This window comes from Taeniopygia guttata, chromosome 11 (assembly GCF_048771995.1).
Source record: "Taeniopygia guttata chromosome 11, bTaeGut7.mat, whole genome shotgun sequence".
In the NCBI taxonomy this organism is placed as follows: Eukaryota; Metazoa; Chordata; class Aves; order Passeriformes; family Estrildidae; genus Taeniopygia; species Taeniopygia guttata.
In genome coordinates this window covers 8,525,107-8,553,031 of record NC_133036.1, presented here as the reverse complement: position 1 = coordinate 8,553,031, position 27,925 = coordinate 8,525,107, and the positions used below count along the sequence as shown (strand labels likewise).

Below are 27,925 nucleotides of genomic sequence, written 5' to 3'. Positions count from 1 at the left end.
AAACTCTGCCCTTTTAGAGTCTAAAGCAGCAAGGCCAAGAAATACAGTCTCCCTGTGTGCTTAATAAAATTACACCCTCAAGTAGACTGGAAGAAAATTCATAATATATTAATTGAGTGAGTAATCATATGACCCCATGGACAAGACCTGCAGTGTATTGCTAATTATTTCATTAATTAAAGTAGCTTTGTCTTGAGGTGTGTCTCTCAATTTCAAAACCATGTTAAAAATAAATTTCTCTGCCAAGTTTCCTGACAATGCTTTTGATGATTAAAGTGAAATGAGATTAAAAGTAGACTGTGCTCTTTACCTTTATAATGGAAATCATACTTTGTTTTTCTCTCAGAGATTCCACAGAGGAAATGGAAACATTTTCATCCAGCAATGTACCTCTCCTGTTTTTGGAGGTGTTATATGTACTGCCATAAGGTTGGTGTGGCAAATATTGCTATTTTATACAAAATGACATTTTTTATAGTATTCCTGTCTCTTAAAACATTTATTAAATACTTCTAGTGCTCTTAAGATCATGTTTTGCCACACTAATTTTAGAATAGAACATTCTGTATAAGCACACTGTTAAAACACAGATTGGATGCTGGGACAGAGCTGTTCAAGAAAATATTCACAATTGTCACCAACATAATTCTTATCATATAGTAATTTCCATTTTCAAAATACAAGTGGGTTTTAAGTATAAGTAAGGAGTGAGGAAAAAACAGTTAAAATTCTTTATCCAAGTTATTTTTTCCCTTTACTTTGGAATGAATTTTTTTTTGCCTTCAGAACTTTGACTTGTACAGTTGAAACATGAACCTGAAGTCATGTATTTTCCATCAAAAGAATATTTAATATATCTTACTGCTCTGTGCTTAAATACAGCAATGATGAGTTACATTTGTGTTCCCAAAAATCATTTTCTTGAATCTGTATCTGTTAATATTTTCTTCAAACCACATTTTAAAGACATTTCTGCTGGAGTTTCCAACATGTACCAGCAGAAGATGGATTGAAAGCAAGAGCCGAGATCTCACCTTCAACCTGTCTATCACATTCCCCAAGTGTGAATCTAGCTCAGCATCAGCTGACAGCACCTTTCCCCCTTTCCCTCCATAAGAAAGCCAATAATAAACTTTTCAACATTTCCAGAAAGTTCTTCAGGTACAAATGTGTCATTTTATAAAAGCTTCTCCTGCTTACTTTCAAGCATGTTGGTGGTGCTCGCCAGGAGAGCTTGACTTCCAAAAATAAATGTAATTTCCCACTTATTTTTGGTGGACAGCCATGAAAAGTCGCTATAGAGAAATAGTGCAACTGTGTGTGGAAATGAATAGTGGTGTGCAAAGGGGATGTTTTCTGTATTTAACAGATGTGATCTGAATGCTAAGTCAAAGAATGCCTTTTTAAAGAATTTGTGCTCAGTATCTGAAAGCCAAGTGAACTATTTTGAATATTTCTATGAAATAACTTCTCATACTGCAAAAATAGACTACTGCGAGGTCATTCTCACTGAGGTTTCCTTTCCTATTGCTGCCAAGGGTAGTGTGCAACTCTCTTTTGACTTCATGGGATTACAGACTGCAATTTAAACCCCAAATTCTCTATTTATGGTGGGGAAAGAAGAACTGTGAGGGCATGAAATAAAGGGAGAAATGAGAAAAAAAAAAGTGAACTTACAGTATAAAATAACTTTTTCTTTTCTTTTTTTTTTTTCTTTTTATTTTAAGGCACTATCTATCTGATAGCACCTTTCAATTAAAATTGTAATTAATCAGGTTAACCTGCAAGGGAGTAAACAATGCTGCCATTGTGCAGTGCTGAGTTTTCCATTCGTCTCTTCCACAACAAAAGTAGGATGGATCTCTCTATTGGCAAAGCCTGCCTGCACTGACAATTTATTGGCTATTTTTGAGCTTTGGCACTTGGAGCAGTGGGCAGAGCACAGCCCTGCAGTCCAAGGGGACACTGTCCCTGTCACCACCCCTGGTGTCACCAGCCTGGGATTTACACCCAGCCTGGGTGGATGGGGTTTCAACTGCAGCATCCCTGCCACCAGCCTCGAGCCACGCCGTCAATTTATGGCACATGATTGCAGGTTCTGGGGATTTATCTCCATTTTCTTCTGCTTTTAAAGGATCTGGATGAAATATGGTGGAGTGGATGCTGCCAGGCCCCCGGCTGCTGCAGGGCTGCTGGCCTGCACAGAGGGGATGGCAAGGCAGTACCCACACAGGGTGATTTAGAAGTGTATAAACACCAAGTGAGGGTTTATACCACTAATAAAGCCTGCCTAGATGGCTGCAGCACGCTCCCTCCCTGCAGGCTGCCACACAGCCATGAGATTTTTTCAGATAATGCTTTCCTGGGACTGCAGGATCTTTCAATTTATTGATTATACATGGAGGAGTTTATCTCATGTGTCCTAAGTGCTTGGAGCTTTAAAGCTCATCCCTGTCTCTTCTGAGAGAACAGAAGGAGATGCACAAAGCAGGTGCAAAAGCCCAGGTGCAAAAGCCACTGGTAAGTAAATTGGTGCATAAATTTCCTTTTGCAAACAATTACATCTCAAATTGCACAAATTCATTTGAGCCCTTGTGTTCCAGTACCCAGCAAGGACTCCAGCATTTTTTTACAAAATTCCTTTGTTCTTTGATTAAGAAACATACTCATTTTTATTTCATGATCCTGGGCTATAATGCAAAAGGAGCCAAAACTCCAACCATCACTACTCTGTGCAGGGATGTGTGAGTGACAATTCACTCCATGAATTGCCCAAGGCACAGAGACCATGATGCTTTTACAGCCTTTAACAGCAGGCATTAATGCTGATCTGGCCATCAGGCTGAATTTTGGTATATCTTGTGTATATCTATGGAAAAAAAAAAAAAAAAAAGAAGAAAGCTCATTTCATCAGGAGGGGCAGTGAGCACACAAATCACTTGTGCAGAAAGGCAAAGGGAATTTTCTGTCTGGGGCTGAAGAAGGTGACTCAATTCCAGTCCCCTCAAGCAGGTCAGTAATTCTACCTGTGCGCCTAAGCTGGGCTGGAGCCTTTCCTGGGTTTAACCTCTTCCAATTAGTCCAGTCAGGACTAATTGAACCCTGGAGCCTCCTGCTCCAAGACGCTCCCATCCCAGACCCAGGCTGAGGAACTGCTAATTGCTACACATGAGATTATTTTCATTTCCTGCAAATGCACTGGTTTAACCACGCTTGCATACCTGGGAACCTGTTAATTAATTGGTAGTGCTTTAATGGGTTCTTCCTTTCAATTTCCAACAGGAAGATTACAGTGGATGTACATCTTTGTCTGCCATAATACAATAAATTATTAGTAGATAAATATCGTTTCTTTCAGTAACTAAAATATACCAGAATCCCTAATAAACAATCAGATACCTGTGTCCATATATGCTGATCTCCCTGCAATATATGCACATCATGCATATTAAAAAAAATAAATATATCTATACATACACACAACAACCATATTCATAGACAGCTGTATTTTATTCCACACAGATCTGTGAAAAATTTCCTACTGGGATATACAAAGCAGCTGTGCATAATTAGCCTGGCTGCTGCTTGGCTTCTGCTTGGAAATTTAAATATTGACATTACAGATGTTTCTACCTAGTTCACATCCGTTATATTTACAGGCCAGATTACAAAGGATTTTGAGGCAGCGAGTGGAGTTTTGCTGAAATGCAGATGATTAATCCCAAGAAAGGATGGCTGAAAGTTTGCCATCAGCAAGTTTTCAAGTTTGCCCAGAATTGAACATGTCTGGAAGAAAAGGAACTTAGAAACTGCTCTGCTGAGTTATACCCAAAGCTGAACATTCCATCTCCAGTAGCAAGGACTGGGGAAAAGCTGGGAAACAGGCTGTCTTTCACAAATAAAGGAGTTTTCTGTATTCTTTAACTTTCTTTGAGTCAGAGGCTTCCTCATCCACTGTTTTATTCCAATTTATTATTCTGTTTTCCACAGGAGCTCATAGCAATAAGTTTCATAATTAAATATGTAACATCTGACATTTCAAATCTCCTCTAAATCTGAGTATTACTGTGAGTGGCAGTGCTAGGAATCAAAAAACTTCAGGTTCAAATATACAGTTTGAAGATTGTTTTGAGGTCAATTTTCTGTGATATTTCTGCTTTGCAGTTCAGATCTATAGATACTTCTAAGTTTATACTGCAAAAGTCCAACTCAATAAAATATCAACAAATAAACATTTATGTACAATGCTGTAACTTCTGTTACAAAAAGACTCAAGTATCACCCTAATCCTGGTGCAGGCAGAATGAGAATACTGGAAAAATCCAGATTCTACTTTTACCTAAATAAAAATATATTATATCCTTTACTATCCTTTTCTAATGGCTCTTTGTGACTTTTTAAAAAATTTTTAATCTGTCCGCAAAAAACACACCCTTTGATTTCCCTCTGTCCCCTGGGATTTATAGGTCACAAGAAAGAAGTCTTTGAGACTTCACCAATTCAATGCAATTTGACTCATTTTACAGCTTTGGCAATCTTCTTCTGCCACAGGCCACAGCAAGGATTGCAGGCCACAAATAAAGAGAGTCTGGAAAAACATTACCAGAATATTTGAAAAGTATTAAAGCTGGCAGCAGGTGTGGAAAAGTCAATGATGCCAAATTTATTTTTGCCACTTTTCTAGTCCAGCTGGCCTTTTGTTTCCCTTTCATGGACTCTTTTGACTCCATCTATTATATCAAATCCTATTTCTATTAATCTGTGTATTGAACTTATTGTTAGGTTAAGTATTAAAAAAAAAAAAAAAAAAATCAACAAACCAACCTGGCAGGTTGTTATAAATAAAAAGGCATTTTATTTATTATACCAGTTTTCATTTACCTGAACCACTGCACTATTTTCTACTTCAGAGCTGCCAGTGATACTCAGCCCCTTCCTCATGCTTTATCCATCTCTACAAATTACTATTTGATGATACTGCAGAACCCTCTAGGCTGTTCTTCTTAATTCCTTCTGTTTCCTCTCTAAATGTCTCCAAGTGTCCCTTTATTTCCAGCAATTATTTATAGACATCTGTCAGTCCAGGCTCCTTGGCTGCAGTGCAATGGATCCAGGCTATTGTGCAGCACAGAAAACAAGTTGCTTTCTTTAAATGCAATTCTCAAGCAATTTTGCTAAACCACTGCAGTTAAGATTTTACCCCACTGGGTTTGCAGTATGTTGTTGTAAGTCACATAATGTCAAATGTGTTTAAAATAATTTCTGTCAAGTGCCTCCAGCAAGAGAAATGAGGTGGCTGCCAAGTTCATTTTACCCTCCTCCACTTTCCAACCTCTAAAAGTCAGATATCCAAATGTTTCTGCCTGCCTATGGAATCCATGGGATTGGAGTCCCCCTCCTTAATGTGCTCAGGTGGGGCTGCTGCAAGACACAGCTCCTTGGGCTGGCAGCTGGAAAAATCAGATATCTACAGGAAATAAACTGGGTCATAACTCAGAAAACAAAAACATGAGAAATCAGCAGTGCAGCAAACACGAAACTCATTACAGTCAGTCCAAAAATTGCCATCAGTGTCACTGAGTCAGGCTCAACCATTACTTTCCTGGTACATTTATGCTGACTGCAACCTCATCCAGAAATGGGAGCTGGTATAAATAAAAAACAACAAATCAAATTGGTTCTTCTGTCTTCAAACAGTTTCTACTGGTCTTCCAATTTATTTATTTATGATAAAAAGCCTCCAAGCTTGCAGTCCCTCCAGGAAAGGACCTAATAGAAATCTCAGCACATCTGTGGTCACTTTAAGCACACATTTGAGTGTACTTTGCTAGGATTTGACTCTGGGCTATTTTCAGAACCATGACAATTTTCCCTGAAAAGAGCTAATTTACTGTAACTAACTATATTATTAAATTTCCCTAGGAATGATATATCAAGAAATAAATCTGTAGCAATATCACCTAGCAGTCACATATTTTTATCATTAATTATAAGGTCTGGCAAGCCCTAGCTTGAAATTCAGATGAATACTCATTGTAGTGTGGTTTGTATTCTCAGTAATTATAGGCAGGTACTTGCCTCTCCAGAAATGTGATGGCACATAAATTGTAGGTGTCCAAATAACCAGTGGTGTTTATTGTGAGTTTAAATATCACACACACAAAAATTTGAATGGCCTTAGTGACATAAAAAAAATCTATTTGAACACCATCCAAACCATCCTCACTGGGACTGTGCTCAAAAGGCTCTTTAATTATTCATACACAGATTAAATAAATACAAAAATTACACACTATTTCCATGTTTTCTTCAGTTTTGGTGGATTTATATCTATCAGATAGAAGAGAAAAGAAGAGTCTTAAAAGGGGCTTGGCACTTTTCACTGTAATTTCTGTGTAGTTCTCTAATTAATGAATTAACTTGCAATTCATTAAGGAAAAAAAGTTATACTGTAAAACAATAAAAAAGGGAAAACTATGTCTTACAGCAGCACCAGGGAAGTCTAATATTAATATTAATTTGATTTTTAAAATTTAAGCTTTACATACTTAAGTTTTTGATGCTAACTCTCTCTAAGATTTATTTTTCAGTAATTCTCTGATATTCCTGATGAAGAGACAACACACAAGTTCAATTAAAGAGTTAATAAATGAGTGGAAAATCTCTAGAGAATTCCATTGGTTTTGTGACTGACAAAATTGTGGCCTAACAGGAAAACACACAGGAATGGGTAATTTAATGTAAGATAATAATATCATCTGAATGGTTTTAAAAAGTCCCAAATCCTTCAGATGAGTTTCACACTATATTTGCTTATTTCTCTATATAATTGTGGAATTATTGGTGGAATTATTGGTATCCATGGACATTTACACTTTGGTCCAGGGAGCATCAAGACAAATCCAAGATACCTACTTGAGAATTTTTTATTTTTAGCAGAATTTCAGTGAGTGGGTTTGATTCAGAGCTTGAACAAAGCTGAAGGTGGCTGTGATAAGAAATAAGGTTTTGTATCCAATGCAAAGCTGTTGGAATCTGAAATGCAGGGAATTCTCAGAACTTTGGGCCTGTAAGGCAAAGCTTAGAATTAAACACAGGATTTAATCTGAGGCCTTGGAAGAGGCTTTGGTAATAAAAGACAGAATGTGGATTTATAGTTTAAAGCAGAGACAAGTTGAGTTTAAAAAAAAAAAAAAAAGAAAGTTTAGAATTTAAGATATATAAAAAGTAAAAGTTGTGACAAAGGTAATCAAAAAGTTTAAAATGCAGTATTGTAATTTTGTGTATCATAATAAAATTAACTAAGAAAGCTTACAGTATAACATGGGTCCATAAAATGAAATATTTAATGATTGGATCAAAAATATAAATATCCTTAGTCAATAAATCCTTAAAAAGGTCTTATAACTAAGGGAATTGTGACCTTCTGGACCATGCTCTGAAGATGTGAGCCAAACTCACCCTCCCTACCTATATAGAAGATAAGAAAAATAAACTGCATCATCTAAAAACTCAGAGATCCCATCTCTAACTCATTTGAAATTCCTTCCAAAATCCCCATACAAAGCCTTCCTTTTGCAGCTTCAAAAATGAAATACAGCCCAATTTCAATCCAAAGGGAAGGACTCAGGAATGCCACTTGCAAACACATCAGGATTCCTATCAAGCTGTGCAGTGTAACCTTTGATTTGGAGCGGCACGACAGCTGGTGGGTCCCTTCCAGCTCGGAATATTCTCTGATAACCCCTGTGATAAAATAGCAGAGCTTGATGTATAATTTGGATATATGTGCCATAAGTTGTGAAGAACTATGGAAAACAAGACCAGGAAATCTTGGCTGAGTGGGTGCAGTGACTGATTCCAGCCTACCCTGATTCCACAGCTTCCATTGTACACAAAATAATTTCACAAGCATTGGTGCTCTTGACACCAGGCAAATGAGGTTATGAAGTTTAATGTGATGAATACCTGGAGGGAAGGGAGGGAGGGGAAGGGAAGGAAAGTTGAGAAAAATAATTCAAATTTTGGCCAACAGGAAAGACAATCAAAATGCTAAATGATACCTGAGTCAATACAGAGCGGCAATAGGAACAAATGGATGAAACTATTACAGAAGAATTCACTGGAAGGTGGCTGAAAAACTTCTCTATTGAAGCAGAAGTGTAAACTTCAATATAAGGAGTGGGGAAAAAAGGAAAAGCAAGGAGAGTTTATGGATAATAAAAACTGGGAATTGCCAGTTAAAAATGTACTAGAGACCTACAAAAGTAAGGAGTGTTCCACTGGCAGCTATATTCTCAAATATTAAACGTTTCTTGTTTGGCTGAAAAGATCATAAATATCTTCATTACAGGCTTGTCACAAGTGAGGTAAATAAACATTTACCTCAAAAATTGAATCTGTTGAAGGAACAGCTTGCAATGCATTTCATACCCACAGGTTTCTAGATAGGAAGAACTCTATGTGAAAATGCAAAATTCACCAGAAAGCTCACATAATATAAGGAAAAAGTTTAACTTGGATGGTTATACCCACATTAAAACTTGGAACAGTATCTTACTCTTGTAGAATTTCCTTATCAGACAAAATCAACAGGAAATTGAATCAGAACATTTTCCTTACTAACTTTAATTCTCAATGTGTTTTTGTTTAGTTGCAACTGTTGTATCTACACTTACAACATCTGTTTACCAGCATTGTTCAGTATTTCAATCTGCCCTACAACATTAATTTATTCATAATGTGCTTTCCATTTATCGGTGTTATTTACCAGACTCATGCTACATAAACAAATAAAAATAACCCTTCCAGTAACAGAACTTACAGGAAAAAAATATGAAATTCCCACTCTGCACAGAATTGCTCATGGTATTTGGTTTGAATCTTAATCATATCCTAGGGGTTGTCTTCAATGAAGAAAAAACATGAACCTAAATCAAAGCTCCTATTTCCAACTAATTTCTGGAGTTTTTTTGACTTTTATGTCTTTTTTTTTTTATTTTATTTTACTGCAGAGACTTGTTTTTCAAAAAATCATTACCCACTGTCCTAAAGTTGTGCTGCTCTTTTCGTGGAGGAAGAAACCAGTAAGCCACCAAAATCATCTTGTACAAGGTGATAATAATGCACTTATCAAGAGAGGATTTGTTCAGGCTCCATTTAGCAGCTGTGGCTGGCTGGGACTCACCTGTGGCAGATCCCTCCATGACATGACCAACGTAGGGGCCCTCCTTGAACATGGGCCTGTTGTCGTTCTGGTCGATGACCGAGATGTCCAGGCGCACCGGGCCGTCCATGGTTTTCCCATTCATGTCCACGACCTCCACTTCCAGCTGGGTGAACACAGAAAGGAACCAAGTCATGAATTCACAGTCACAGAGAAGAGAGTAAGTGCTGGAGTAATCTTTAGTTCAGGGTGTCTCTGTGTGGTAGAAAAAATTTTCCTTTAATTTGTGCTTATAAAGAAAGGCTTAGTAGTTTTTGTTGTTTGGTCTTAAGGTAGTTTATTGTAAGCTATCTAAAAGATTGTTTTTTTGGGCTGCTGTGGTTTGCTCAGCAGCTTAAGCAGAGACTCACACACACCCTTTTTTAACTCTTGTCTTCTTTTTCTCTCCTCCCGCCCCTGGCTGCTGTTATTTTTATATGGTACATTATGTGTTAAATGTTTATAGGGTTTTTTTTTAATACTTATTACTTATATTAAATGGTGCTTTTCTACTCTAAACTAATTTGTAAGTGCTAACATTATTAAGAACATGGAGGTAAGGAAGAAGAAAGAGGGAGGACAGGACAGGCTTAAATCTCTCTATCTTAAAACTTTTGACTTCTATGTATAAAACTAAAACCCCCCTGTACAGGATTTTAAACCCCCTTGTACAGCACTTAAAAATGTTTTCTTCTACTTTGTAACTACTTTTACTATAATATCTAAACTTTTGTGACTTTTTGTTCTTCCTGTAAGGTTGGTAAATCATTCTGTGGTTTAAACCCAAAATTACAGCTGTTTTTAGCTGCCTGCCAGGGTCTCAAATGCTTCTGACTTGAACCTGGACCATCTAAAAATGTCTGAGGGACATTTTGAGTTTCGACAAGTAAGAAAAAAAGAGTTCTGATGAGTGTTGGTGTGGCCAGACCCTGGCAAAGACACCACTTGTAGCCCGTGCTTTTGGACCAGGCTCAGAGCACATTTCTCCTGGAAGCAAAAGAGAAACAGATGTACATCCAAACTGAGATATCCCTTGGCAGCTTGAAGATGTCATCTTGCCCAAAGAATTAATAGACCAGAGCTTAAAAAAAACACAAAAAAAAAGACCCCTTGCAAATTTGATCCTACTCATGTGAAGGTTTGGTTAGAATTTGTTTCTTTGCTTTTATCAAGCATACCTCCAGTGGACACACACAGAATTTCATGGTAGAATTTACATTCATGCTCACCTTTTTAAAAGCAAACAGGAAATAAAACCATAAAAAACAAAACAAAACAAAAAAAGCAGGAATGCTGTACACATTTAGATATATTTTTTTGGTTAGAATTTGTTTCTTTCCTTTATCAAGCACACCTCCGATGGACACACACAGAATTTCATGGTAGAATTTACATTCATGCTCACCTTTTTAAAAGCAAACAGGAAATAATACCATGAAAAACAAAACTAAAAAAACAGGAATGCTGCAGACATTTAGAGTTTTTTTTTGCTAGAATTTTTTTCTTTGCTTTTATCAAGCACACCTCCAGTGAATACATAAAGAATTTCACGGTAGAATTGACATTAATGCTCACCCAGAAGCCTTTTTAAAAACACACAGAAAATAAAACCATGAAAAACAAAACAAAACCAAAAAAACAGGAATGCTGCAGACATTTAGACATTTTTTCAGTGGTGATGGTATGAAGTGTTTGTTAGGCCATTTTCAGAGTTCTCTGGGTTTTCTAATCAGGTGTGGAAGAATGAAAGAACATCTTCAGTCCCAATCAAGTGGGTATATTCACAAGCTGAAGATTTATTTGGACTTTCTTTATGTCCAAAAACCTAAGAGAAAGTCGAGAGAAATCTCAACCCTCCAAACCACGTGCAGTGCAAGGTCCCAACGAGTCACCAGGGAAAACCACGCCTAAACTCCTTAAACAACAGGGAAATCAATTTTGATTGCAGCTGTGTGCTATACCTGCAGCTCTCTCACCTCACAAGAAATCAATAAAATACAGCAATAAACATGTCTGAGACACCACTATCATTCTCACCTGCCCTCCCCATCCCCAGACTCTAATGGAGTTAAGCCACCAGAAAATGAACCTGAGCTCAGATGTTAATATCACTCTCTCCCAGTCTTTCCCTGAGAAAATGGTGCCAGCAGGGGCTGGAAGTCTCTGAGTATTTTGTTTGTACTGTTAATTTATTCTTCATTGCCTTGTCTTATACCTGTAAGTTATAAATAACTTAGTGATAAATCCTGCTGGGAAAGAAATAGGTCAGAATCCTAATTCCTTATGAAAATGGATGGCTTATTATCACCTTTCTCTGGTTTTTGTTATGCTTGTAAATACCTTCCACTTTTTTAATTCAATGTGTTGGGGGTGAGTAGGAGTATTTGTGATGAGTGAGACACCTACTTACAGGCACTGTTTGTAAATAGCGTCACAGTCCATTTTAACATCTACTCACTGCTTATCCTCACTTGTCTACAAATTGCTCTTGCAAGCCTTTCCCAAGCCTTATTTTTTATGATATGGCTTAACAGCTTAAAGGCAGACAAACATTCTGATTGGGATAATTCCCATAGTTGTGGCACAGCTTAAGATCTCTGGGAGCACCTCCCCTTTAACTTTTGGGTTTGTTCAACTCTGAACTCCAAAATCAAGGCAGGAATCTTTGCCATGGGATGTGATGGGAACTGGGAAAGGAAAAGTGATTCCCCTCCTGAACTGCATTAAAGTCAGATAAAGTTTTAGCTACAGCTGAAACTGCTGACAAAATGAATCATAAAATAATTTAGCTTGGAAAGGACCTTTAAAGTTTATCTATTTCCACCCCTGCCATGGGCAGGGAAACCTTTCACTGGAGCAGGTTGTTCCAAGCCCCATCCAACCTGGCCTCTTCCAGGGATGGAGCATCCACCTCATCTCTGGGCAAACCATGACAGTGTTTTACCACCCTTATTGTAATTTCCCTCTCCCTGTATCTAGTTCAAATCTCTTCTCTTTTTGCTCAAAACCATTTCTCTTTGTCCTATCAAACACGCCCTGCTAAATATTTATCCCCAGCCTTCTTGTAATCCCCTGGAAGGGGCTCTAAGGTCCACCTGGGGCCTTTTCTTCTCTTTACATGCAAACCACAAGGGAAAATTAAGTCTTTAGGAGAAATTTTACACCTCACAGCACAAAACTCCATGACCAGACTTGGGGCTGAGCACCCCAACTCTCTGAACTTGTCCTTACAGGAGAAGTGTTGGAGCCCTCTGCCCATTTTTGCAGCCTCCTCTGGACCCACATATCCACATCATCCCTGTGCTGAAGACTCCAGACCCAGACACTTTATCACAGTACAACTGACTCATCAAAACTATGTTAATTGCTTTGAGAAGTGAAAGAATAGTGATATTTCTCTGTGAAATTCCAGGAAATTAATTTTCAAATTCAAGATAATTTGCTCCTAATCTATCTCTCAGTATCAAGTGACTGTGCTGTTCATTGGAAAGAACAAAGACTTTGCTAAATTTAAAAAACTACTTCAGCTACTTTATCAGAATTGTAAGTCATTTAAAACAAAAGCTGTTCTAACACTAGTTTTTGGGGTTTTTCTCAGACTTGCACAGATTAAGGAAAAGAACAGGAGATTCTTATTAATGACTGAAATAGATTTCCTTTATCTTTGCCAAGTCCACTGCATCTGAGAGCAGCTGTCCGAAAAATTTGGCGTGACAGGTCTGTAGGAACATGATATCTTCTTTATTTTATTTAGATGGCCACAGACTTTATTTTATTAAGCTTTGTACAATAATTTTCAAGCCTGTCCTGAGCACTGAGTTAATTCACCAGCTCCTTTTAAACCCATTCTACAATGTTTTCAAAATAAAAACCTGCAGCACTGAAGTTATGGCCATCATTCTTTATATGACTAGTTTGTGAAAGAAGCTGTCTGATATTTTATGTAGCTTCCCCCAAAAAAACAACAAAAGCACCCCAAATTAAAACAAAAACCAAAAATCCATAAAATCTGTCACAAAATAACAGCAGAAGTGTATTGTTATTTCCAAAACCCCAACACATGCAAGTGAGAAAAGCATTCAAGTACAAGACAATGTTGGCACTTTGAACAGGCTGTAAACAAAACCAGGTGGGAAATGAGATTGTCCCAAGCAACAGAACTGTGAGATTTCAGTTTTTCAATGCAGAAGGCAAGAAAGCCTATCTGGTGTTAATGTAAAACTTGTCTGATGCATGAAAGATACTGAATTGATTCTTTTGATAACAAGAAATTGTAATGCCACATTCAGAAAGGTTTTAAGTTCCTACCTGACTGTAACAATACACCTCCAAGGACATGTGCTAAGCATAAAGACAGATCTGAACAAATTGAAAAAAAAAAAAAACAACAAAATAAAACAAAACAAACAACCTGCAGAGTTCTACAGCTGTTCATTTTGTGAAAAACTGATGCTTTCCCACTTAAAAGTTATGGAATTATGTTCATGGTGTTGGATTGGTTTGTGTTTTACAAAATGGGATGGGACTTTGATTGGTTGTAGACTTAGGATTTATGATTTGTTTGTATTATGTAAGTAAAAAGTAAGAGATATAGGAAAAAAATAACATTTATGTAAATCTCGATTAAAGATAAGATGGTAGTTTATGTAAAGTTTTTTTCTACAAATTCTTTGAACTAATATTATAAAATAAAAGGTGTAAAGTTATACTTTAACTAAAGAGAAAAGGACTTACATGGGTTTAACATTAATAAAAGGGCTTTTATGAATTTTAAACAATACATAATAATTCATTAAATAAGATTGAAATTTTTTTTACCTTTGCAAAGCATATATATAGGACTTTTCACATCTTGAACTATCAATACGTTCTTGTACTTGTTCCTTATGATAAATATAAATGTATTTTCTTGGTTCACATTTTCTCAGCTTCTTATGAGAAGGTTTTGAAGTTTCTCAGCTTTTCTCATCTTTATGTCTATTTTCTGGGGCTTTTTACCTTTTTATATACCCACACATGGGGTTGGAAATTAGACGCTCCTTTCCAACCCAAACCATGACTCGATGATAATGATGAAGTTATGCTCACCATAACCTAACCTGTGATTTTCAGCAGCTTTTGAGGCTAAATCCCAGTGCCATTTCTGACACAATGTACATTCAAACCACAAAGGATAATCAAGGCTTTAGGAGAAATTTTACACCTCACAGCACACAACCCCACGATCAGATGCAAAGCAGACTTTGGCTGGTGCCCCACTATAGTTCAGAGACACTGATCGAATCAGGCACAGCAATGGAACAGGGAAAAGCAACACAAACCCCCAAAGTGCAGGCAGGAAGAGATTTTATCCTCTCTGGAAAACTCCTGCTGAACCCTCTCCCTTCTCAAAATGGATTTCTAAACTTCCCATCCAATTTCCCTCAGCGTATGCAAAGCAAGGATCTTTCATCACCCCAAATATAATGACCTCATCAGAAGTTAAGCTTATTCAAAGTTGCTCATTTTAAGCTTTCTGCTTTATTTTAAACAGTCTTGAATCCTTTCTACTCTGCAGTCAGCAATAACATTTACATGAAAAGATAACCAGTCTCGTTCTTACCATTACTTCAAGTAATTTCAAAGGTTTCTCTTCACAGAAGGGTTGTTTTCATTCATTTATTGCTTTTGGTGAAACAATTCTGGAGAGCCACCTTCCTTCTCTGCATATAAATGTCTATTTTCACTTTGCAGCCAGCCAGCCAATGGCCCACATAAAATTACATCATAAATTTGGAGATTTTCATAAGTAAATCTGGAATATCTTTTAGTGCTTAATTATCTTCAAAGCCTAAGACAGGTTATTTAGTCATTACCTGCCATCTAATTTTAATTTCCAATTTGTTGCCCACAGGAATGTTTCTCATGGATGTTTTCCATTTGTTTCAACAGATGGTTTTTCTACTTGTTCCTCATCCCCAGTTTCACAGGAGCACTGCACCATCCAAAATACTGCAACACCACCACCTGCTCCACCTCAGTTATTCTGATTCCTGCTGGATTTATTTATTGATCAGATTAATTCTTGAGAATATTTGTTAGGTTTATTTATCATCAGTTTTTAAGTGTGGATTGACAGTAAGGAAAGGATAGTTCATTCAGGCATTTTTCTGGTAAGAAAGAAAAATTTGGTCAACTCTAGGTCATAAAATTTAGTAAAGAAATTCTCTTTATAGTGCAAGGTTGTAGTGAAATTTTATGCAATTACCTAACACAACTCAGAGAAGACAATAATTCAGACAAAGAGAAACTAATTACAAATAAATTTTCCTGATTTAAGAGTATGAATAAAACATGAGCTAATAGTTCTATTGCTCCATAAGAGATGGAGGAAAAGGATTCAAAACAAAAATACTCAGTTTTTCAGAGGAAAATGTAATTCTATCAATCACCACAGCACAGCTGCACAGATGATGGCAGAAACCAGCACCATTACCTGCAGTTAGAGAATTTCACCTGGCACTCAGAGCCAGAACCAAGGTGGAAAGGGATTCATTAGCCATGTAAGTACTCCAGGAGTATCTTCCACGGGCTTCATCTTACTACTGCATCCTTCTCAAAAATCAATTATTACACAGTTCCGATTTCTTAGCACAGCTATCTCTTAACTGTGTGCATTTAACAAAATTTTTTTTAAAAGCCCAAGACTTTTATCTCTCCAAAGTGACAAGGAATTAATTCTTTAGTAAGAGTCACTTCATCTTTGATCACTTCAGATGCAAAGTTTCGTAGATGCATTAATAGACATTTTAAGAAAAGAAAGAGAAATTTAATATTATAAAAAGTCAAGTAAGTGCTTTTATCTCTGGCTTTAAGGTAGTGGGCTTAATATTTTAATAATTAGTCACATCAGTAGACTGAAAGGTCAGGGTCTACATCATATTTTAATCTGTGAAACATAAGATAGCAAGTTCTGCCAAGTTTGTACACTTTTATCTAAAAAGAACCTTTTGCCTTTCCAAAGCTCAAGTTACATCTGAGCTGTAACCTGTCAACAATGGGATTTATCTGTATGTGGCTGTCAAATCAACATTCCCACATTATTTCACCTGTTTTTTCTTTAAACAAAACCAGCCCAAGACAAAAAACTCTTAGAGCCTTAATTAAATTCAATGAAATCACAGCTTTCTGCACATCTTCCACATGATTTTTTGTGCAGTAAATCTCTTTATTATTCACCCTTCCCTTGAAGGACGAAGCACAAGAACATTTTCTTGGCCATTTTTCAATCAGTACAGGCCAGTTCCAAAAGCTCCTTGTACCTGCAGCTCCTGTTACCTTGAGATAAGATCAGAAATTCTTTTTCTGCTGGAAAACCTGGCACTGGCAATCCAGGAAAGCCTCAATATTCCCAGAAAATGCCATCACTGGAATGTTCTCATTGCTGAAAAATGAATCTACAATGCTATATGTTTAATATTTTTTCTTGTTTTAATGTATTAAATTGCTCCATAGCTGGAAACCAAGCAATTATGAATTAATTATCTAATTGAATATATACACTGTGCCACCATTAGTGTCACAGGAAATGCATTTTCTTCCCCAGCTGTGTCTCTGAATCACAATACTGCTTAAAAAAAAATGTTGTTTTCTGTACAGCTTAAAGCCTGGAAATTTTTCTCCGTTCTAAGTATAAAATGGCCCCTTTTCCATGAAAAAAATCACAGAGGAGGAATATAAAAATGCCAAAATTGTAGAGAATGACAGCATAAACTGCAGAAAAAATACATTAATTACATACTTATAAAAATTTTATACCAAAATGAATTCTGTTTTTTCTTCACACTAAACCAAACTCCAAAAATTATTTTGATGTTTTAACCTCATTAAAATATAAAGTAAAGAGTTTGAGATTTTATACCAGATTTTTGTATGTCAACTGAAAAATTAACCCACAAAATGGATAACGTAGTCTCATAGTTTTTGCCATCTATTCCTGAGGTTGGTTTTAAGTTATAAGAACAAAGGGGTCAGCAAGCAGTAATTTGTATTTTCAGGGGTTTTTTAAGTCAGTTTGGAACAGACAAGATTTACTTGTGAGTTCTTGTGACTATTATTTTAAGATTTCTTATTTTTAACATTTAACAATTTGTAATAAACAAATATTCTTTGCAAGAATTCTTTGCAAAGATTCCTTTTGATATTCACAGAACATTTAAGGTTTTCTATAATATCAGGCACTAGTAAGCAGCAGTTTTCCACAGCTTTTGTCCATCTTTTGCCCCAGATGTGTCTCTGTAAACTCCAGTCCCTCTGAGAAATGTCAATTTCTAGAACACAAACATTCAGGTTGCATGAGAGAAAAATGGGTTTAATGGTGAGTTATGCAAAAGTCCCAGGGAACAAAGGAATTGGGAGCAGAGAAGGGAAGATTCCGACTTTATCCCAAAATTCTCTCATCTGTGGGCAGCAGATGGGACGGCAGGAGCTACTCCAGGGTCCTGCCACCATCACAGAGCAAATGGGTGCATTTACAAACCTTCCAAACCCACAAAATCCCCATTTCAGGAGGGACATAAAACAGGTGTGGGATGCTCAAACTGTAACCATCGATTAATGATGATAGAACTGATGGGACAAGAGCCACAGAGGGTTTCAAAAGAGAATCAGTCACAAAAATAAGATAGGCAAAAGGTGGGAGACAGAGATGAAATGGCTTCACCAAAGCCACAGACCAGACAAAATTTAAATCAAGCTTGAATCTGGGTTTTTGATCTCTGCACACAAGACTGATAGCGATATTCCATCTCCTGCTGAGCAAGTAATGTAAAATTAGATTTACAAAGATTATTAAGCTACCAATGTGTGCACAGTATGATTTTTCAAAGTGCCTTATGAGACTGGATAATATATCCTATTAAAATCAAAACACCTTTGAAAGATCTTTGAAAAGCCAGTTGTCCTCTCAGTTTACAATTTTTCCCTCCCGTTACACACTATTCTACATCTGTAAAGACACAAAAGCTCGAGTGAAAATAATTTTATGCATCCTTACAACAGAAAGCCTCAAAGAATCTCTCATAAGGCCTCAAAAATCGAATTAAAATAACTTCTGAAGCATCCATCCTGTTAAGTATTATCTAGGAGTTGAAATGAGAATGCCCACTCCAAAAATAACCTCAGTGAACAAATGAGAAGAACATCCCTCAAATCTGTGGAGCAGCACAGCTCTTCAAGCAGCCACGTGTAATTCTCACAGACCAAAAGTATTAAGGATGATCATGTAAATACTAATTAAAATCTTCCCATATCACAAGACAGCACATGTTGATCCCCTCAAAAAAGGAGCAGGGGTGGGGGAGACAGAGGAGGTAGCAGGATTCACCAAAGCAATCAATTCTAATCACGACAAAAATATTCAAGAAATCAAAAAGAGACAGAGCAGGGCTGAAATAAAGGATTAAAACATAAGCTGGGCCAGAATTTTTAGACTCTGTGCAATAAAGACACTTACAAAAGAAAAACTGAAAAAATAGCTTTGCACTTTTAAATAGCTCCTGGCATTATTTGACACTCCTCACCATTCTGGCTGCTCAAAAATAGCTCCAAAAGTGGGGGAAGTGGCAAGAGTTTAACAGATTTCAACTCATGGAAGGATGCAAGGAGCACCAGGGTCACAGAGAGCCTGCAGTTAATCAGACCAAGAACTAAAATGCAAGATCTCAAACGCATCAGTGACAAGGAAACTTGACTTCTTTAGGCATAAGAAATAAAGGTCAGTGCAAATGCCAGGGATATATCACACATACATATACTTGGCTTTGTTATTATTGCTTAAAATATCTGTTCCTGCAAATGAGTAGGAAAAGGTCTTTGAAGTCAAGGATCATTCAGGCTGATACCAGGCTAGAACAGAGGGAACAGGGAAGGTGTCCCTGTTTTTAAGTAACAAAAGCAATCAATTACAAAAGCAGGCAAACAGAAGGTTTCACAGGCTGCGCTGGAGGGCCTGCAGGTCACTGCTGCCTTGCAGGCTGAGTTTCCAGCCCTGTCAGCACTCCTGGGGTGACAGCTCATCCTCTCTACCCTGTCAGGGCTCCAGGGGACAGCTGCAGCCAGGACTCCTTCAAAGCCCATCCAAGGGCAAAATAAGAGTGCTTGGGATCCAAGAGTCAATGAGGAAAGCACTTTAGAGACAAGTGTTTTCCTGGTGGAGTTCCTGAAAAATTTGCTTTTCCTATAAATCAAAATGCTCTACCATTGAAAATTTGAAATGATATCACCATCTTTTCTACACTGCATTTGTCACAGCCTTGTAAGATGCAATTCTACAGCATTCCTAAACTTCACCTTTTGGAAGGTTGGTCTCCAGAAGGCAGGAAAAGAGAACCAGATGAGATTTGTTTGTCTCTGCTCACAGGGTCGAGATGAGCATGCTGCAAATCCTAAGGGCCGTGTGTTACAAAACCCATTACAATTAATTACAATTTCAGAGCTGCCAAGCTGCCATCACAGAAGGATGCTGTGCAGGATTGGATTGTGGCACAAGGTGTTTGCCATACCCCTTCTCCTGCATATAGGATGGGGTGATAAAGTGTTAAGAGTTCTGTTTGTGTGCCTACATAGTCCATTTCTCATTTATGTATTTAATTATTTGGGATGTTGTTTATTTATTTTTATTCTGCTGTTTAATCTCCCTCTAACTCCTTTCCCAAGTCCTGGCAGCCTCTCCTTTACTCAGGTCACCCACTTTTCTGCCTGTTTGACCCCATTCCTACCATGGAACCCTCTCCTTCCTCCTCACCTCCCTGTCTAGTAAACATTTGGCACTTTGCTGCCTGTTTGCTGAGCCAAAGCTGACACATTTCGATGCTGATGATAAAAGGTGTGGGAAGCATCATCACAGCTCCCTCCCTGCTGTGTGTTTGGTTAGACTCGTCAGTAAAAGCGAGTTTATCGATCTCCCTCAGTAGCATCAGAGCTTGGAAGCTGTTATATTAAGAATTTTGACGTGTGTGGGGGTAAATATATTAAATATAGCCCAGAAGTATTCCGAGTTAGAGCTTGGCTTTCCCTGCCCTGCTGCACTCCAAGCCCTCAGCCACTGTGATGATGTGCAAGCAGTGGAGGTAACAAAACTCCCTTTATCCTGCCCTGTCATCCCAAACTAAAGGAGTTTTTGCTGATTTTTGTCTACAGTCAGCTTTATTGAATTTCACATTATGCCCAGTAGTTTGGTTTTTTTTTCAAAAAGGGTGTTTGTGGCTGATATTTTTATAATTCAGACAGCTGATCTTCCTGGTAAGAGCAGCTAGACAGAGCAGCACATCCCAGATCACACACAGTGAGCAGTGTCTCTGTTTCATTCCAGCAGTGTAGTGGTTTTTTCCTATTAAATCTATATTTCATTCACAGAAAAAAGAAATTATCTGAACAGTTTCCACATTATTATAGCAGAAAAGTAGTTTGCAGACATGGATGTAGTGGAAAGATACTCCCAGGGCAGCCTGACCCAAAATAAAATGTCATTTCAAATTACCTCTTCTCTCTCTCTTAACTGAGCCTTTGTCACTGTTCACATGTTGGACCATCTCTCTACATTAATTGTGAATAAAGGAAGATTTAGTCAATGAGTCTCAAATTAGGTGAATTAACACGGTAAAAGTCTTTTCTGAGTAGTCAAATAGCTCTAATGTAATTCCTGAAGGATCAACAAGCATCTGCTGAGTAGTGACACATCGGATTTATTTTGTGTTCTTTTATTCTCCTTGCTTACATTTCACCCAGGAACTTTCTGAAATGCTTCACTGGTCTTCAGCTCTCATGACAAAATTACCTGTTAAAACTATTAATCTTAAGGTGTAATTTGCAGTTCTTGCATGCCTCAATGGATTTATTTATTTATTTTAAATATCTCCGTCAACCATAATTTACTTCATTTAACATGTTAGGAAGGCACTTCCTCAGTAAATTTTATGCTCCACCACCACTTTCCCTTAATTCTGAGATCTCACAAGATGTTTTACAACACACAGCAATTCCTGTGCTGCACTTTTATAAAATCGGATCTCAAACCAAATCCATAGACTTCTGCCTTACTGATTTGTCACTAACTTTCAGGACTTTATCTGTGCCACATTTCACACCCATTTTGTTTCTGGAGAGAAAGATTTCTCTTTTTCTGTCATCCATGGTTTTCCTAAACTCCAAATTATGGCAACTTCATCTGAGCAATTTTCTGAATTCCAAGACCCACAACATCATCTTTTGTCTTTTTTTACCCTTCTCAAACCCTTTTTACTATCCACAAATACTAACAGACATGATTTTCAGTCCAAAAATGCAATCAAATATTTTTTTTTACAATGATTATGTTGTAGGTGTCTATTTTTTCATTGATTGCATTAACTGCATCAGCTGGATCAAGTGAAAAAAAAAATCCTATGTGGAAGATTGTATTTGGCAAAGGGAGAATTAGAAAATCTGTTATTCCAGCAAAAAGTAAAACCTGGATGTAGTCAGGTCAAAAAATTAATTAAATGCTCTAAGCACTAGAAACTGCAAGTGAAAAAAACCTTTTTGAATCACAGCAATCAGCAAGATTCTTTTTCATGCACCCACAAACCAAATGAAGATAAAAGGAGTAAATTCCAGAACTCATCCCAGCGAGTGTAGCAGGAACATTTCCTTCTCCTATTGCAAAACTGTAACTCAAAATGCCAAGGAAGGGATCTCTGGGACACACAAAGATAATCACCAACAGAGTACCAGGGAGCAATTAAAGGCATAATAGAAATTAAAGTACGTACAAAGTAAAAGGAATTAAATAAAGGTAACTAATTTTAAACAGGGAGGATTGCTGTGGTAAGACTGGAGAATTAAACAGACAAATACAGAAAGGAGGAGAAATCTTGCAGTGTTTTGAGCTGTTAAAATCTACTGGGGTGCAGCAATTTTTTAAAATTTGAAATGTCCTGGAAGAAGAAGTCCTTAAGAGACTTTTGAAGCTGATGCTCCAGAACAACACAGGGACTTCTTGCACAGACCAGACTATTCAACCTTCATGCCAACTAAGGGACATTACATCCCAGTACAGATCTTTTCAAACAATAATAGGTGTGTGTTAAAATCTGAACTTTTTTATAGGAACAGGGAGCTATTTTAACTGTACAGCATGATTTGCTTTAAATGCATTTAAGAATTAAGTTTGAAGTGTCATTATTTCTGCCAAGATAATTGCAACAGTCCCTTTGAGTAGAGACAGAATCTTATTTAGACACTTTAGACAGTGTCTAAAAAAGGAAAACAAGATTTATTCACCAAATTCTGCTCTGTGATTGGGCAGCAATCACAGAGCAGCAAACATTAAGATTGGATTTTGCTGTTCAATAAAACAACAATTAGTGGCAAATTGTATGAGAGCTCCTCACTCAGTTCTGTTACATCACCAAAACAGGTCCTTCTTCTCCTTTGCCCTGGCAAGGTGACTTCTCATCAATATATTGCTGGTTCAAACACAAGATAATTTCTTTGATTTGGAGTAATCTATTTATAAATCTATCACTCTTAAGTAACTTGCTGGGTCAATGCAGAACACACAGAGAAACTCAGTCCAATCAATCCCAAGAGTTTGATTTTGGAGCTGAAATCAGTAGCAATCCATCAAGCCCATGCAGCCTATCAAAAAGATCCTACTCTGGTTTTAATTGAGGTATTTTGTAAAGCTAAATATTTGCTATTATGGCACCAAGTAAATCCCCTGGCATGGAAATAGCAAAAGGCTCCTAAACCCATGTTTGAAAGGGACATGGAAGATTCCATGATTCTATAAGGAAAGCAAAACCAACTGCAAAAAGAAACCAACTTAAAATTTTGAGATCGTTCTGCTTAGGAAGGCAGAAAGATCTCAAAATCTTTTCTCAAACCTAAAGAAGGCCAAGAAGAATTACTTTAGAACTTGGGTGTTTGTTTCAATTTAGGCCAAAGAAGGAAACGGGAACAAAAGGAAATGCAGTAAAACCTCGAGTGGGCTGATCACTTTTCTGGAGGTTCAGTGTTTTATTCACAAGGCTCTGTGTCCCCTCCTTGCCAAGCCAGGGCTGCTGGCTCGTAGGAGTGTTCAGTAGATGGCACTCTGTGTTCTGCAAGCAGCTCTCACACCATCCCATGGGGCAGCCAACACAGAGACTGCTCTGGGCTTACTCAGCTGCCCTGATTTTACTACAAACACTGTCAGAGCTCAGCACATCCCTCTGGCTGGCTGCCTCCAGACCCTGGCAGGGGGCTCAGAGACCTTGGCATGAAGTCAAAAACACCTGTGGCTTCCATTTCAGCCCGTGGAAAAAAACTGCCAACTTTGTATGAGGAATTACATACCACAAGGGTTTGAGTAGTGTGGTAGTTGAATTAACACAGGGTGAAAAAGTAGAATTTTGGGGGTTTTAGAATGGGATTCAGGGGGACAAGATGGAGGGATTTGGGCATGTCCTGACCTTCTTCTCTTTCTTCTTGCCCCCCATGTCTTGCTGTGATGGTGACACTTTTCTATTGATTTAGGGTAGAGGCACACTGTCCAACATAAATGATAGATATTGGCATGTTATTGTAAATATAGTACACATAGTTTTTAGTATAAAATATAAACACTGCCCTAGAGAGCAGACAGAATGCCATGGACAACTTGCTGAACAGAACTCAGCAGGTCAGAGAAAGAATGTTCTAGAGAAGGAAAAACAAACAACCTTGAGAAGCCAACCCTGCACATCCAGACTCCTTCTTTGGCTGCGTGGGCTGGGAGAACAAGGAATTTTACAATCCTGGGGTCTCCCACCACCCAGACCCCGAGAAAACACCACTTAGAAAGAATTGGTTTTTATGAGGAGATAAATGAGCTTCATAGTGAATATTTTAGAGAATTTGGAAATTTTAACCACAGAAAAATATGATCGTAAGAAATGTATTTTAAGCGATCAGACTTAAAGATGATGTTAAGTGATCAGATTCATCTCCCACTAAGAGGTCAAAAAAATAAGCATGAATATGGATTGTCCCTTCAGCAAGGAACCAAAATTGTATAACAGGAACATCTTCCTGCAGAAAAATAAAAGACATTCAGAGAAGGATTCAGTGAGTGTTCAGTAGAATGTTGGGAAAAAAACCCTTTAAAAATGCATGATACTAAACATAACATTCATAGCTCATCATATCATGACATGTTCTGGAATATGATAGCACCAAACTATGTCACTTAACTCAGTGTGACAGCAGGTAAATTATATCATGTAAGAGTTTAACTAAAATGAAGTTGTTCACTAAAACAAAAAAATCTTGATTTATACAGGATTTTCAATGCTATAAATATGTTCTATCATAATGAAACAACAGACAAGAAAAGTGACATTAAGTTTATTTTTCTGCTTCATGTATTGCTTTACCCAGCAGAAGATCATAGAGAGCAGAACTGAATAAATATATGGAAACATCTTTTTTTAAAACCTTTTTCTCTGAACAGGTTCCTTTTCAGAACCACATTTATATTTTAGAATTACCATCAAAGGCTGCAACTGAGCACAGTTCAGCCTTTAGCTTTGAGCCCAGCACTGAATGGCTGTGCTGACTGATCCTTTCACTAACATGGCATTGCTGGCACCCTCTGACCTGACTTATAAACATTTCTAGGGCTGGAAGATGGAATTTCCAGCTCAAAGCTTCATGGCAGCACATGCTGGTGTGCTTCTCCTATCCTATAGCATGACTGCTACTTTAATTCCATAAATATCAAAATTTCTTAAATTCATACCTTTAGTTCACAAGTAGCCACTTGTGCCATCACAGCAAACCTGGGGTTTGGTGCACAAATAAATGTTTGACTTGCTGCTATTTCAAGGTTCATATCATAAAGCAAATTTCTGCTTTTTTGTGATATTTAACATTTGTATAAAATATTTATTCATCAATAGATGTAGCTGGATGATTTAACAGACAGAACCCAGTAACCTAGAGACAGGCCCATGTTGAAACCTACAGTGAAAAATCATATTTGCAGTTGCCAATAGCTGTGAACACCCAAATTTAACCCAAATGTGGTTGATTTTATTGATGGAAGTGTCTTAAGTTTTCAGGATTTCCTGGAAGAATGCAAACTGGTTTTCTGTGATCTTGCTTTTATACCTGATGTTTTATAACCTAATCACAGGAAATAAGATTAGGGACTAACATGAGGCCTGGTCAGCCTGCAGATTTGGAACTGGGTATTTTTTAAAGTCCTTCCCACAGAGAGAAATTTGGAAGTTCTTTTTTTTTTTTACCATCATACAACAAATATGGCTGGTTTAATTCTTGTCATAATAAAACCTTAATTTGTATAAGTTAACCTCTAAAGATCCAGAAAATTGCATCAAAAAATGAAAAAAGCAGGTAATATACTATATAATAGCCTAAGAAATATTTCTCTAATGATCATTCAACCTTCATATCTCCTATTCTTTGCCTGCCAAGAAACTTCACTTTTCTGTTACCAAGGGAGGTTTCTGTGCATTCATGCTCCCTCAAGTAAATTTTAATCCAAATTTGTATATTATTAATGGCAACATTTCTTAGACTTATTTCTTGCTCCTTCCACCAACAACCACCAAAGCTCATTTACCTTATGCAGAATGCAATTAGTAGGTGTTGTATTTATTTGACAGATTTCTCATTTTCTCAATACTGTGTGATTTGACAGGGACTATTACAGATCTGTAACTAGTCTTTCAGAATGACTTTCACAAGGTTAGTTCACTTATTAATTGACCCTTGGTAATGGTAATTTAAGAAGCATATTAATCTCATCTGTCAGTTCCAACACATACTAGATGTATAAAATAATTTGTCTTTTGCAAGGGGCCTTGCAACAGAAATGAAGTGTCTAAATTTTTAATTAATATACATTTTCTTTCAACAAATGAGATTGGACTGGAAGGAGACTCCTTTTCAGTGGTTTCCTTTATTCTCCTTTAGAACTCCTGTTTTTTTTCTCGTTGTGAAGATAAACACAATTTCACCAGTCAATAGAGCCTATGATCTAAATAATCTTCTACAAAGGACATTCTGGTATTTTTAACAGATTCCTGAAATTTAAAAAGGTGCAAACAAAGCATTTGGCACTTCAACAGCAATGTCTTATTACATACGCAGATTAAAGATTTCTGGAATTAAGGAGATTTAATACATGAAGAACATTAAACAAAAGATTACTACTCAGAAATTGAAAAACTTCAGCCAGTAGCAGGTGCTTGAAGTTGCTGTAATCTTATCAAATCTGGTTTTCTGATGCGCCATAGCTTGAGCAGAGCCTGCATTTTTTGTCTAATAAAAAAGCACTCAATATTGTTAATCCTAGGTAAGGGCCTTATGTAACTTCCCCCTCTTCATTCCTTACATTAATTAAATCATGGGCACAGCTAACAGCAAGGGAAATGCTTAAAGAACAACTTGTGCCCTTAGTGTGGGACCTGCACTTCAAGGGACACAGGGGAAACGCTGCTCCTCCCCTGAAAACTCCCGAGGGCACGAGCACTCCTGCCTTACCCCACAGACTGTGGCAGCCCCAGATGTCTTTGCCTTGTGCTGGCAGTGGATTTCTGCTGGTAATGTCCTGCAAAAACACAAAATCCTACCAGTCCTAGAGGATGGAAAGCCTTTGCCAGCAGCAGGGATTTTCCAGCCTTGCGAGATTAAACATGCAGAGCAGAGGGACATGCAGGGTTTGCAATCCTTGGGTCCTCACCAGGATCACAGGGGGACTCCAGGGAAAAGGAAAAGGAATTTGGAGATGGCAGAGGCTGGGCACCTGCCCTGGGTGATTGCCTTCAGCCCCCAGGAACCAGGTGGGGGAACAAATACCATGGGAATCCACCTCACAGTGCCGGTGTTTTCTGGTGTGGAAGGCTCCTGTGGATCAGGAATGGGAAGTCAGGACTACACTATTCCCTCATATTGCATATTACCACATGGGACTTCTCCCTTGTAATGACCACTCTGTGGTATTTAGAGTAATCTGGTTCCAGAGAGGAGTAACATATGCAAAACCAAAATGTTGCCAACCATATTGGCCAAAATCCTGTGCTTAAACTCCCACAAGTCCCAAATGCGCTCAGGTCTGGCCAATAGTTCAGCAACAAGTCGCTTTCCATGCAATGAAGCAAATATTACAGAAGATAGAAGCATAATACTCTGATCTCATGTTCACTGAAGCTCATCCCACTGCAATATTTAAGGTACTAGCCTCTTTGATCATTAAAAGCTAGAAGCAGCTAGACCAAAATCACTGCTTTGACTTTACAAAATTTCACAGGCACATGGATATCCATTTCCTCACAGCCAGCATGACAGGTTTTGTTGGCAAGTATTTCAGATACTTAAAAAAAACCCATAACCATCCTATTTATTGGCTGTATCATCATAATGTCCCCACCACTGTTAGTCTACAGCGTAAACAGGTATTCAAGCAATTCTTTAAAAAAAACAAATTACTCACTCGACAGAATATAGTGTCTCTTTCAGAATCATTAGTGTCAATCATGTGAGTACAAGTTTTAAGTGCTGTTAAAATTCAAGCTACGTAAACAATTGATCATGATATAGAACCACTTCACCACTTCCTACAGCCCATGAGTAAACCCAGTGTTAAAAACTCAGCTCTAAAACTCTACCTTTAATTTTAGCAATACAGTAAAAACCACCAGCAAAAAAACAATGACT

General features: G+C 37.6%; 1 protein-coding gene across 3 annotated transcripts in view; it reads right to left on the bottom strand.

Annotated features, from left to right (window-relative positions):
- CDH13 (cadherin 13) overlaps positions 1 to 27,925 on the bottom strand; it is a 453,057-nt gene that overhangs the window by 182,665 nt on the left and 242,467 nt on the right. For all 3 annotated transcript variants that reach the window (XM_072934294.1, XM_072934293.1, XM_072934296.1), the window contains one exon: positions 9,188 to 9,332. In XM_072934294.1, the coding sequence (XP_072790395.1) occupies positions 9,188 to 9,332 (145 nt within the window). The remainder of the gene's footprint in view (positions 1 to 9,187; positions 9,333 to 27,925) is intronic.